A 12,955-nucleotide genomic window follows, 5' to 3' on the forward strand; every position below is an offset into this window, starting at 1 on the left:
TCTCTCTGTCTGTCTGGCGAGCGCACGCGCCCTACAGTGAAAATCTCTAAAAAAAAAAAAAAAGGCAGGTTTTAAAAAAAATAATTTTATTTATTTATTTATTTTTATTATTGAAAATTTGATACAGGCATTCACCAGAGAGAGAGAGAAAATGAGAAAGCAAGCCTCCCGGTCCAGGACTTGAACTGTGGCTGGCCATGTGGGAGATCAGCTCCGTAACCAACACACCATTGGCTGGTTCCCTGATCCCATTTTATACAGTAAGAATTGAGGGCCACCCAGTGGGGTGGTGGTTCGGGTAGCTGGACCCCACGTAGCCAACTGCTCCAATAGAGTCCCAGACCCAGTAGCTTGGAAAACATACCAGGCAGGGCTGGCAGGCGGCTTGATGGTTAAAGTGCTGGGTCCCCATATGGTCAACCATTGTTCAAGTCCTGGACTTGATGGCTTGCTTTCTCACTTTCCCTCTCGTTCTGTCTCTGGTCAATTTTAAAAAGTAATCATAATAACAAAATTAAATAAATAAATCTTTTTAAAAAAGGAAAAAAAGAGGCTGCCAGGCGATGTGGTTAAGGGTGCTAGACTCCCACATGGCCGACCATAGTTCAAGTCCTGGACCCGGCGGGCTGCTTTCTCACTTTCCGTCTGTCTCACCCTCTCACTCTATCCCTCTCTGGTCAAGTTTAAATTAAATAAATAAATAAAATTTGATAAAAAAAAAAAGAGGGAAATAAAAACCACGCCAAGCACATGTGTATGTTCTCCAAATCCTAAGACATGAATGGAGAAGGGATTGCGGTGTGGCCATCCTCCTGATGGGTGCTTTCTCACTGCTTCCCCCCTTCTCTCTGGCTAGTGCACATGCCTTACAGCAGCAGCAGCAGCAGCAGCAACAACAACAATTACTTGTTTTTTAAAAAGAATTGAGGCTCAGAGGGACTAAGTGAGAACTTGTGAGTCAGTACTTGGACCCAGATCTTCAGGTCATACCTAGTACTCAGCAGACTTTGAAAGCCGTTCTGTGAGCTTCGCTTCCCAGCGCCATGCCCCTGTGTGTAGGACTTTCCCATGAGGATCTCTGTGTGTCAGCATGGTACCAAGTGGTTCTCTCTGCCGCAAAGGTGCTTGTCTCTCAGCTGGGACTTTAGGTGGTGTTTTGCCGTAGTGATGCTGAAGGGGGAGGTTCCTGTGAAGAATGTTTTCAACAATTTGCTATCGAATGACATGTGACATTTTCCTCCTTGGATTTTGAGGTTTAGAAGCCTGAGGGAGCTCAGTCGTGGTAGAAACGCCCCTGCATTGCCAGCGTGAGAGGATGTGGCCACACCACCCCTCCAGGAAAGAGGTGCTGAGGTTTGCAGTCAGCTGCCGGGTCCTGACTCTGATACTGCAGGTCAGTCTGTGATCCTTTGTCCTGAATGTGCCGTTGCTGCTGGGCTGGGCAGCAGGGATAGTCCCTGTCTCCTTGCTCTGCCCCTCTGGGCCCTTCCACGTCATGGGAACCATAGTAGGTAGAAATTGTTACAGGTTCATTCTGTGCTTCAAGGAGGATCTCTAACCTTAGAGCTGGACCCAAATAACCAAGTATTTCATGGAATACAGCTCAGCTCCCCCATCCGATAACAGAATCTTAGAAAGTGAAGGTATATGGGGGCCGGCAGGTGGTGTGGTAGTTAAAGGTGCTGGATTCCCACATGGCTGACTGCGGTTTGAGTCCCAGACCTGGTGGTTTGCTTTCTCCCTTTCTCTTTCTCTCTCTCCCCTCTCTGATCAAATTAAAAAATAATAATAATAATAACAAGTGGAATTAAATAGATAATTCTTTAAAAAAAAAAAAAAAGGGAAGTGAAGGGATGTGAGTTCGTTATTTTACACGTGAACCAGTAGAGGCCCAGAAAGGCTAAATGCCTTCCCTGAAGCCACATATGGCAAATTAGAGGGGCCCGAGTTAGATACCAGATTGCCTAACTCCTGAGCTAGGAGTGGTCTTCTCAGACTGTGGTGCTTCATAACTAGAGTCTTTTGAGATGTGACAGCTGAAAGCATTGTCCTGGCTCCCCTCACCACTCAGTGGCACACTGTGTCAGCCAATAGAAGGGGAGAGGCTGATACCATGGTGTTGCGAGAGTCCTGAGACCACCCGTAGGTGTTCATTAATTAGCAGCGCCTCACCCCCACCCCCCAGGTGTCTCCCTGTGCTGGTCCTAGCACAGTCCCTGGTGCTTAGGCACACTTGCGTGTTCATAAGTGGGTGCAGTTTTGTGTGTGTGCTAACACCCCAGGGATGTTACAGTGACATGATTATGTTCACCTTTTCCTGTCTCACCCTCTCACTCTATCCCTCTCTGGTCAAGTTTAAATTAAATAAATAAATAAAATTTGATAAAAAAAAAAAGAGGGAAATAAAAACCACGCCAAGCACATGTGTATGTTCTCCAAATCCTAAGACATGAATGGAGAAGGGATTGCGGTGTGGCCATCCTCCTGATGGGTGCTTTCTCACTGCTTCCCCCCTTCTCTCTGGCTAGTGCACATGCCTTACAGCAGCAGCAGCAGCAGCAGCAACAACAACAATTACTTGTTTTTTAAAAAGAATTGAGGCTCAGAGGGACTAAGTGAGAACTTGTGAGTCAGTACTTGGACCCAGATCTTCAGGTCATACCTAGTACTCAGCAGACTTTGAAAGCCGTTCTGTGAGCTTCGCTTCCCAGCGCCATGCCCCTGTGTGTAGGACTTTCCCATGAGGATCTCTGTGTGTCAGCATGGTACCAAGTGGTTCTCTCTGCCGCAAAGGTGCTTGTCTCTCAGCTGGGACTTTAGGTGGTGTTTTGCCGTAGTGATGCTGAAGGGGGAGGTTCCTGTGAAGAATGTTTTCAACAATTTGCTATCGAATGACATGTGACATTTTCCTCCTTGGATTTTGAGGTTTAGAAGCCTGAGGGAGCTCAGTCGTGGTAGAAACGCCCCTGCATTGCCAGCGTGAGAGGATGTGGCCACACCACCCCTCCAGGAAAGAGGTGCTGAGGTTTGCAGTCAGCTGCCGGGTCCTGACTCTGATACTGCAGGTCAGTCTGTGATCCTTTGTCCTGAATGTGCCGTTGCTGCTGGGCTGGGCAGCAGGAATAGTCCCTGTCTCCTTGCTCTGCCCCTCTGGGCCCTTCCACGTCATGGGAACCATAGTAGGTAGAAATTGTTACAGGTTCATTCTGTGCTTCAAGGAGGATCTCTAACCTTAGAGCTGGACCCAAATAACCAAGTATTTCATGGAATACAGCTCAGCTCCCCCATCCGATAACAGAATCTTAGAAAGTGAAGGTATATGGGGGCCGGCAGGTGGTGTGGTAGTTAAAGGTGCTGGATTCCCACATGGCTGACTGCGGTTTGAGTCCCAGACCTGGTGGTTTGCTTTCTCCCTTTCTCTTTCTCTCTCTCCCCTCTCTGATCAAATTAAAAAATAATAATAATAATAACAAGTGGAATTAAATAGATAATTCTTTAAAAAAAAAAAAAAAAGGGAAGTGAAGGGATGTGAGTTCGTTATTTTACACGTGAACCAGTAGAGGCCCAGAAAGGCTAAATGCCTTCCCTGAAGCCACATATGGCAAATTAGAGGGGCCCGAGTTAGATACCAGATTGCCTAACTCCTGAGCTAGGAGTGGTCTTCTCAGACTGTGGTGCTTCATAACTAGAGTCTTTTGAGATGTGACAGCTGAAAGCATTGTCCTGGCTCCCCTCACCACTCAGTGGCACACTGTGTCAGCCAATAGAAGGGGAGAGGCTGATACCATGGTGTTGCGAGAGTCCTGAGACCACCCGTAGGTGTTCATTAATTAGCAGCGCCTCACCCCCACCCCCCAGGTGTCTCCCTGTGCTGGTCCTAGCACAGTCCCTGGTGCTTAGGCACACTTGCGTGTTCATAAGTGGGTGCAGTTTTGTGTGTGTGCTAACACCCCAGGGATGTTACAGTGACATGATTATGTTCACCTTTTCTCACAAGCACCAGTCTCTGAGGCTCATGCCTGCTCCTTCATGGAAACTTCTCCTTTTCTCGCAACCTGAGGCATAGCACGTGCTGCTACGCTCGCTCGAGGCCTAGTTAAAAGTCATCGCCCTGAGGACTGGGGCTATTATCTCTGACTGTCACTCCTGTCCCATTTGGTTTCACTGCGTAAAGTGGCCTGATAAGGTAACTGACCAAAAATGAAAAGAACCTTAAAAATGGGGATAACAGGGCTGGCAGGTGGCATGGTGGTTAAAGGCACTGGATTCCCACATGGCCGACCGCAGTTCAAGTTCAGAGCAGCTTGCTTTCTTGCTTTCTCTTTCTCTCTCTCTCTCTGGTCAAATTAAAATAATAATAATAATAGTAATAATAATAACAAGTAGAGTTAAATAAATAATTATTTTAAATGGGGTTACGCTCCGCTGCCAGGCCAGGGGTGAGGGAGGGTTCCGTGATGGCCCTGAACTTGCAGCAGGGACTCGCTGCAGAATCAGAGGAGCAGCCCTGCAGACCACAGGCCAGACCGAGGCTGTCGGTTCTAATCCAGGCAGGGACGGCGGAAGCGTGTTTCTTCTAGGCAGGTCATTCTGTGACCAGCATTGTGTCAAGTACCTATTGTGTTCCCTGGACTGTGTGAAGTGGTGAGTGTGAAACGTCCTGGTCACTTTTCCTCTGAAGCAGCTGACAATCTAATGGGGGCAGAAAGACATTTTATAATAAATGCTATTTCACTCCTTCCCCTCCCCTTTTCTTCCACTTCAGAGCTCATATCATTGGATTCTTTTTTTTAAATAAAAAAAAATTAGAGGCTGGTCCGAAGGTAGTGAGTGATCTCGAATGAGTGTTCAAAGTCAGTTACAGGTCGAACTCCTTGTTCAACTATCTCCCCCCTTCTCACTACTGCACTTGACTAGTCTAAAAAAAAGAAAGAAAAAAAATTGGAGACCAATTTTTAAAAAAATATTATTTAAGTTATTATTATTATTTTAATATTTCCAGAGAGAGACAGAAAGAGAGAAGGAGGGAAAGTGAGAAAGCAAGTTTCCAGGTCCGGGACTCAAACCACAGTCGGCCATGTGGGAGTCCAGCACCCTTAACCACCATGTCACATTGTGGCCCAGAGACAGAGACGGGAAGCGAGAAACCACCCCCTAGCGGGGATGGCCACACCGCAATCCCTTCTCCTCCATTCTCCTCTTGGGATCTTGGGCACGCACGCACGCACACGCGCCCAGCGTGAGTTTAAGCCACTGGGTCTGGGACTCAAACCGCAGTTGACTACGTGGGAGTCCAGTGACATAGCCATTACGCTAACTGCTGGCCCTGCTTCATTTATTTTTAATTTGACCAGAGAGGGACAGAGAGAGAGAGAAAGTGAGAAAGCAAGCCACCAGGTCTGGGACTCGAACCGTGGTTAGCCATATGGGAGTGTAGAGCCCTTAACCACCATGCCACCTGCCAGCTCCAGAGAACCTATTTTTAATTTTAGGAACCAGCAGGTGGCATGGTGTTTGGGGCACTTGTCTCCCACATGGCTGACTGTGGTTTGAGTCCTGGACCTGGCAGCTTGCTTCCTCAGTCTCTTTCTGTCTCTCTCAGGTCAAATTTAAATAATCAAATAAAATCTTTTAAAAATATTCAAACTTACTTTTATTTATTATTTTAACTTGCTATAGGGCACATGTACTCACCAGAGAGAGACAGCAAGAGAGAGAAAGGGAAAGTAAGAAAGCAAGCTGCCCGGTCAGGGACTCAAAACGCAGTAGGCCAAGTGGGAGTCCAGCGCTTTAAGCACACCACCTGCTGGCCCCACGCCGTCGGCTTGTAGCCCTTGCTACTCTTTGCAGCGTCGAAGCTTTTTGCTCCTGGTTTGCTGTCACTCTTTCCAGTACTGCTTTCTGTTGGTTTCTTGGTGGTTTCAGTGTGAAGGGAGATGATCCACCTGGTGCCATGTTTTCCTGCTCCCTTCTAGTGGTTTGTCCTCACCACCTCATGGTATACTCTCCCCGAGCCCCTGCCAAGTAATCTCAATTTTAATCGTCCCGTTGTCTGACCTGTCTCCTGTCTTTCCAGCTCACTGCCCAGCTCTACCGAGTCTTCCACCCCTCAGAATTTATAATCCATCAAGTCTAGCACTGCTTCCTGTCTCCCTGCCCACCACCCACCTGTGCTTTACCCAGCCAAGAGTCCCTTGTTCATCTTGAGCATTGTTTCCATGCACACCCATGCGCCTCTCTCACTGCCCCCTCCCTGTGTCTTACAAAACGAAAGCCCAGAGCGGCTACATCGTTTTCTGCCTACTCCATGCCTGCATCTTCCCTGAGAAAAACCCACAGTTGTACTAATTAGTCTTTTTATTCAAGATTACTAACCCACACAAGTCCTTAGTGCTACCCAAGAATTGTAGTGTATTTCCCTGGTCCATTCACCCTCTTATTGTCTCAAAACTGGCACATCGAAATCACCTGGGGAGATTAAAAAAAAAAAAAAATTCAGTCAAGTCTAGCACTGCTTCCTGTCTCCCTGCCCACCACCCACCTGTGCTTTACCCAGCCAAGAGTCCCTTGTTCATCTTGAGCATTGTTTCCATGCACACCCATGCGCCTCTCTCACTGCCCCCTCCCTGTGTCTTACAAAACGAAAGCCCAGAGCGGCTACATCGTTTTCTGCCTACTCCATGCCTGCATCTTCCCTGAGAAAAACCCACAGTTGTACTAATTAGTCTTTTTATTCAAGATTACTAACCCACACAAGTCCTTAGTGCTACCCAAGAATTGTAGTGTATTTCCCTGGTCCATTCACCCTCTTATTGTCTCAAAACTGGCACATCGAAATCACCTGGGGAGATTAAAAAAAAAAAAAAATTCAGGCCCAGCCATGGTAGCATGCACTGGACACTGCTGTGTGACAGGCTGAGAACACGTGGGTGGCCTGGGTTCTGTTTCTGGCCCGTTCTAAGAAGTCAGGTGCAGCAGCACACACCTGGAACCCCCACCACTCAGGAGGCTGAGGTGGAAGGGCCAGGAGCTCACACAGTGAGACCCTGTCTGGAAAAGCCAGCTGTGGGAGCTTGTGACTGTGGTCCCAGCTACTCACCAAGCCGAGGCAGGAGGGTCATGACATACTGAGACCCTGTCAAAAAGATACGTACACACAGTTCCCGTGCCCACTGGTACCCCAGACGCTGAGGCCGTTACTCTGAGACCCAGGCGTCAGCATTTTGTGGAACTCCCTGTATAATTCCATTGCATAGCCTATGTTGAGAACTGGGGTTCTATGTGACTTATTTTACATGTTTTCCCGCAAACCTCTGTCGTCTCTCCCCAGTACTCATTCTCCATCAATAACTTGCTTTCCTGAGTGGACACTCACAAAAATAGAAGACAGCCAAAGAGAACTTCCTCAAACCCACCACATCAGTCGGTGCACCCACATCTGTGCCTTTCCTTTTTCTTTTTAGTTTGCTAGAGAGGCACGAGCACTACCAGAGAGAAACAGAGAGGGAAGGTGAGAAAGTACACGCCACAACCCCTCCTCAACCCCTCCACTTCTCCTCTCCGGATTTTGGGCATACTTGCACATGTGCCTAGCATGTTTTTCAGGCTGCTGGATCCAGGACTCAAATTGCACCATTGCCCGTGTGGGATCCACGCCACCAGCTGACCCCAGTCTTACACCTTTAAATCCCAACCATGCACTTAAGCCTCCCAGATTTACATCTCCAATCCTGCGCTCTCTCCTGACCTGGGACTCATATATCTCAGTGCCTAGTGATTTCTACATTGGAGTGTTCAATTGCTAACTTAGCTAGTTCAGAACTGAACTCCCAATTCTCCCCAAGTCTGCTTTTCTTTATTCAAGTGGTAATTCTTTTCTTCCAATTAACTCAACCAAAATCCTGGTCTCCGCCCCACAGGCCCTCTTCAATGCTGCCATCCCAGATCACCATGCAGAAGCCTTTAGGCCTCCTCGCCTGGGCCCCTCGGGCTCTATGGACCAGCTCGTGGAAGGACTTCTGGGTGGCCTGTCTCACTGGGATGCTGAGCACTTTCTGTTCATTGCTGAGCATGGCTACCTATATGAGCACAACTTTGCCTTCTTCCCCGGCTTCCCCCTGGCCCTGCTGGCTGGGACAGAACTGCTGAGACCCCTGCAGGGGTTCCTGAGCCGTCGGAGCTGCCTGCTGATTTCAGCGGTATGGCTCAACTCCTTATTCTCCGTGCTGGCCGCAGTTGCACTTCATGACCTGGGCTGCCTGGTTCTGCACTGTCCCCGCCAGGCCTTTTACTCAGCGCTGCTCTTTTGCCTCAGCCCTGCCAATGTCTTCCTGGCAGCTGGTTACTCAGAAGCTTTGTTTGCACTCCTGACATTCAGTGCCATGGGGCAGCTGGAGAGGGGCCGAGGCTGGACTAGTGGACTGCTCTTTACCCTCGCCAGTGGCGTACGCTCCAATGGGCTGGTCAGCGTTGGCTTCCTCATGCATTCTCAGTGCCGAGGCTTTCTCTCTTCTGTTACGGCACTGAACCCCCTGAGACAGCTCTGTAAGCTGATGGCCTCTCTGTTCCTGTCGGTGCTCACACTTGGCCTTCCCTTTGCCCTCTTTCAGTATTATGCCTACAGCAGATTCTGTGTGCCAGGCTCAGCTCACTCCATCCCCGAGCCATTGGTGCAGTTAGCTGCGGACAAGGGCTACCGGACCGTGGAGGGAAGTGAGCCGCCATGGTGCTCCTGGGGCCTTCCTCTGATATATAGCTACATCCAGGATGTCTACTGGAATGTGGGCTTTCTGAGATACTATGAACTCAGGCAGGTACCTAATTTTCTACTGGCTGCACCAATGGCAGTACTAGTTGTCTGGGCAACTTGGACGTATGTGACAACCCACCCTTGGCTCTGCCTTACACTTGGGTTGCGAAGAAGCCAGAGCAGGAAGAGCCTCAAGAAGCCCGCTCCTGGATTCTTTAGTCTACAGGTGTTTGTATACCTGGTCCACGCTGCCGTGTTACTGCTGTTCGGAGGCCTGTGTATGCATGTTCAGGTGAGGTGCCTCCCTGGCTGGGAGAAGGGTGTGAATGGCCACAGACAGGGGAGGGGGCTGACTCCTCCCATCTGAGTGTCCCACACCTGGTTTGTTCATTCAGCAACTACTTGGGGAATTCCTTTGCACTAGATCCTGGATTAGACCTCTAGGATAGAACATGAATAAGGTGAAATGGCTGCCCTGGTGTTTCTGATTGTGTAAACAAGGAGACGTCTGGACATTAACATACGAGATTATGGTAACGGTGGGATGGAAGAGGGGTTGCTCTCCCTATTTTTAATGTTTTGACATTAAAAAAAAAAACATGGTGGAAGTGAAGAGATAGAAGTAGCAAAAAGAGGCGTTGAGGAAGACATCGTATTTAAGTTGGATCCTGATGAGTTAGAAGGCACTTACCATATCAGAGGTAGAGGAGGAGCCTTGGAAACAAGGCTGTGTGCAAAGGCCCAAGGGCTATAAACGGTCCAGCGCGGGGGAGCTCTCGGGTCCTTCCCCTCGAGGATAGTTATACCCTGTTGGCATCTTGAGTGTTGGCTGCTGGAGCCCAATTTCCAGAAGAGAGAACTTATCCCATGTTCTGGGGGTAGTGGCAACACAGAAGGATGAGACTGACGTGATCTTTTTTTAGTTTTTGCTATAGGGTGCACACACTTGCCAGAGAGAGAGAGAAAGTGAGAGATCACCCCTCTGGGGAGTGACCACACCGCAATCCCTTCTCCATTCTCCTCTCGGGATTTAGGGCATGGATATACATGCACCCAGCATGGTTTTCAAGCCACCAGGTCCAGGGCATGAACCTATGTAGTTGGCTATGTGGGATCCAGTGCCTTAACCTCCATACCACCTGCTGGCCCAGAGGGTTTGATCTCCCACAGTTTTTTTTTTCCTAAGAATTATTTATTTATTCATTCATATATTAATTTTTTTACAGAATTCTTTTTTTATTTAACTTTATTTATTTATTTGTTTGTTTTTGTGTTTTTTTTTTTTAATTCGACCAGAAAAGAACAGAGCAAGTAGAGAGAAAGAGAAAGTAAGAAAGCAAGCTGCCAGATCCAGGACTCGAACCATGGTCAGCCATGTGGGAGTCCAGCACCCTTGACCACTACACCAACTGTTGGCCCCGATTTGTTTATTTTTAATATGACCAGAGAGAGAGAAAGCCAGAGGGAAAGTGAGAAAGCCAGAGGGAAAGTGAGAAAGCCAGAGGGAAAGTGAGAAAGCGAGCCTCCTGGTCTGGGAGTCAAACTGGTCAGCCATGTGGGAGTGTCCAGCACCTTAATCACCACACCACCTTCTGGTATTTGTTTTTCTGTTTGATTTTTAAGGATTATCTGTTCAACTTTAGTTGTTGTTGTTGTTATTTGTCCAGAGAAAGAGAAGGAAAGTGAGAAAGCAAGCCACCAAGTCCAGGACTTGAACCATGGTTGGCCAAGTGGGAGTCTAGCACCTTAACCACCACGCCATCTGCTAGCCCCAATCTCCCACAGGTTTTTGTTCTTGGTCATGGCCCCAGTTTCCACATAACCTGAGGAAGTGTTTTGTCCTCTGCTGACCTTAGTGGTTTCTCCCCCATGGAGGCACAGCTTTCCAAGCTGTGTGGTTAGGAGGCTGGGAGGTGGGGCCAGCAGTGGGCGTGATGGTTATGTCACTGGACTCCCATGTAGTTGACCACAGTTTGAGTCCTGGACCCGGTGGCTTGCACTCACCGGGTGTGTGTGTGTGCCCAAGATTCCTAGAGGAGAATGGAGAAGGGATTGTGGAGTGGCCATCCCCCCTTTCTGTCTCTCTCTGTCTTTCTGGCAAGCACATGCACCCTATAGCAAACCTCTCAAAAAAAAAAAAAAATGCTGGGAGGTGGGAATAGAGAGCGGCATTTTGTTTGTGTCAGGTTAGCTAGCAGAGGGAGTGCCAGAAAAGTTGAGCGTTTCCAGGTCAGATGAGGTCGTTTGGAGTCTTGGCTTTGATCTCCCCAGGAGGGAAAATGTGTGAACCTGAGGATGCCCTGGCCTTGCCCTCTACTTTGGCACCCCTGTGGGATAAGAGAACCCCCAGGTTTCTGATCCCCAAGTCACAGTCCAGAGTCCAGGCCCTGGGCTAAAATTAGAACCCACTGAGGGGGTCAGTGGATGGTGTGGTGGTTAAAGTGCTGGACTCCCACATAACTGATGATGGTTCGAGTCCCATGCGGCTGACCATGCTTCGATTTCTGGACCTGGTGACCTGCTTTCTCACTTTATCTCTCACTCTCTGTCTGTCTCTTTCTGGTGAGTGCTTCTGCCCCATAGTAAATTTTTAAAAATAATAACAAAATGAAATAAACTAGACCCTGTTGAGTCCTGAGCATTGATTGGCCCATTGTTGTGGCAGTGTGCTGCTGCCATGTGTGTTGTGACTCGGAGGTGGCCTGCTGCTGCTGCGTGTGTGTTGTTAGGCAGACCCTGGCTCTGCAGAGTCCTGTCCAGTGCAGTACACCCGGCCACGGGGCCACCACTCACCTAGCAGCAGAGAAGCCCAAGCTGCTCTTTCTCCAGTCAGTGGCATTTCAGCTAAATGTGTGGGTTCCCCCTCTGATTCCTAGGTTCTCACCAGGTTTTTGGGCTCCTCTACGCCTATCGTATACTGGTTTCCAGCTCACTTACTTCAGGATCAAGAGCCACTGTTGAAATCCCTCGAGTTGGTGCATCAGAAGCCTCCTGTAGGGGACTCCCCACCAGGACACAAGGTCCCCAGAAATCCTATCATGGAACTTTTGTACAACTGGAAAGCCTGTTCTTTGGTCACACGATACATTCTAGGCTACTTCCTGACTTATTGGCTGCTGGGACTACTCCTGCATTGCAATTTCCTGCCTTGGACATGACATGGCATCTCAAGGGACAGGTTAGAAGCCAGGTTTCTGAGATGAAAATACGCACTGGGCTGTCCGCACTGCCCTGGGACCGCCACTCTGCCCATTGGAACCCTTCTCCCTGAAGACTGGCTAGGGGTAGAACAAGTGTGAGCCCTAGAGAGCCACTTCTGGTGCTGGCTGGGGCAAAGTTGTAGAGTAACTTTTTACTGTAAGTGAAGAGTCTTCAAGTCCACATGTACCTGATTTCCGTCATCAGCCACAGACCAGAAACAAGCCTTAAACCTGCTACCAACACAGGATGAATCCAAATGTAACTATTTAAATGTAACTCTCACCTCACCCCTAGCTGACAGGCTGACTGTGGTGCAGGACTGAACAGTGAGGGCATGAGAAATGGGACCAACATTCTGTAAGTGGGACATTGATGATTTTTGCATTTATTTATAAGAAAAACCCTTACAAAGATATGTAAATTAAACAACTTACAGTTATACATGCAATGAACTATCTTTTAAAAAATAATACAGATTCAAGACCAGCCATTGGCTATGTCTCTGGACTCCCATGTAGTTGACCACGGTTCGAGTCCTAGACCCAGTGGCTTATACTCACTCCAGGCATGTGTGCGTGCGTGCCCAAGATCCCGAGAGGAGAATGCAGGAGAAGGGATTGCAGCGTGGCCATCTCCCCGGGGGTGATTTCTCACTTTCTGTCTCTCTAGCGAGCGCATGTGCCCGGTAGCAAAAACCTCTCCAAAAAAAAAAAAAACCGAAATCTGCAAATGTAGAATAAAAAAAATAATACAGATTCAGGCCAGCAGGTATTGTGATGGTTAATGTGCTGGATTCCCACACGGCCAACTGCAGTTCAAGTCCCAGACCCAGTGTGCACACATGCCCAAAACCCTGAGAGGAGGATGGAGGGAGGGATTGTGGTGTGGCCATTTCTCACTTCCTCTCTCTGGCAAGTGCTCATGCCCTATGGCAAAAAGAAAAAAAACTAAACAAAAATAATAATACAGAATACTTTGGGGAGCAGGGTAAGATAAGAGTGTGGC

General features: G+C 48.5%; 1 protein-coding gene across 12 annotated transcripts in view; it reads left to right on the forward strand.

Annotated features, from left to right (window-relative positions):
- Nucleotides 1-12,354, forward strand: part of PIGV (phosphatidylinositol glycan anchor biosynthesis class V) — a 19,079-nt gene extending 6,725 nt beyond the window's left edge. For 4 of the 12 annotated variants that reach the window (XM_014591983.2, XM_027776145.1, XM_006159454.3 and 1 more), the window contains 3 exons: nt 1,254-1,393; nt 7,920-9,041; nt 11,626-12,354. In XM_014591983.2, the coding sequence (XP_014447469.1) occupies nt 1,316-1,393; nt 7,920-9,041; nt 11,626-11,907 (1,482 nt within the window). In that variant the 5' untranslated portion in view covers nt 1,254-1,315 and the 3' untranslated portion in view covers nt 11,908-12,354. Of the gene's footprint in view, nt 1-873; nt 1,394-2,546; nt 3,066-4,109; nt 4,187-7,919; nt 9,042-11,625 lie in introns of those variants that run through there. The other 8 variants (XM_006159452.3, XM_006159455.2, XM_006159459.3 and 5 more) reach the window with 7 other exon arrangements.
- Nucleotides 12,355-12,955: the final 601 nt, after the last annotated feature.

The sequence above is a fragment of the Tupaia chinensis genome, unplaced genomic scaffold (genome assembly GCF_000334495.1).
Source record: "Tupaia chinensis unplaced genomic scaffold, TupChi_1.0 Scaffold000628_1, whole genome shotgun sequence".
Lineage (NCBI taxonomy): Eukaryota > Metazoa > Chordata > Mammalia > Scandentia > Tupaiidae > Tupaia > Tupaia belangeri.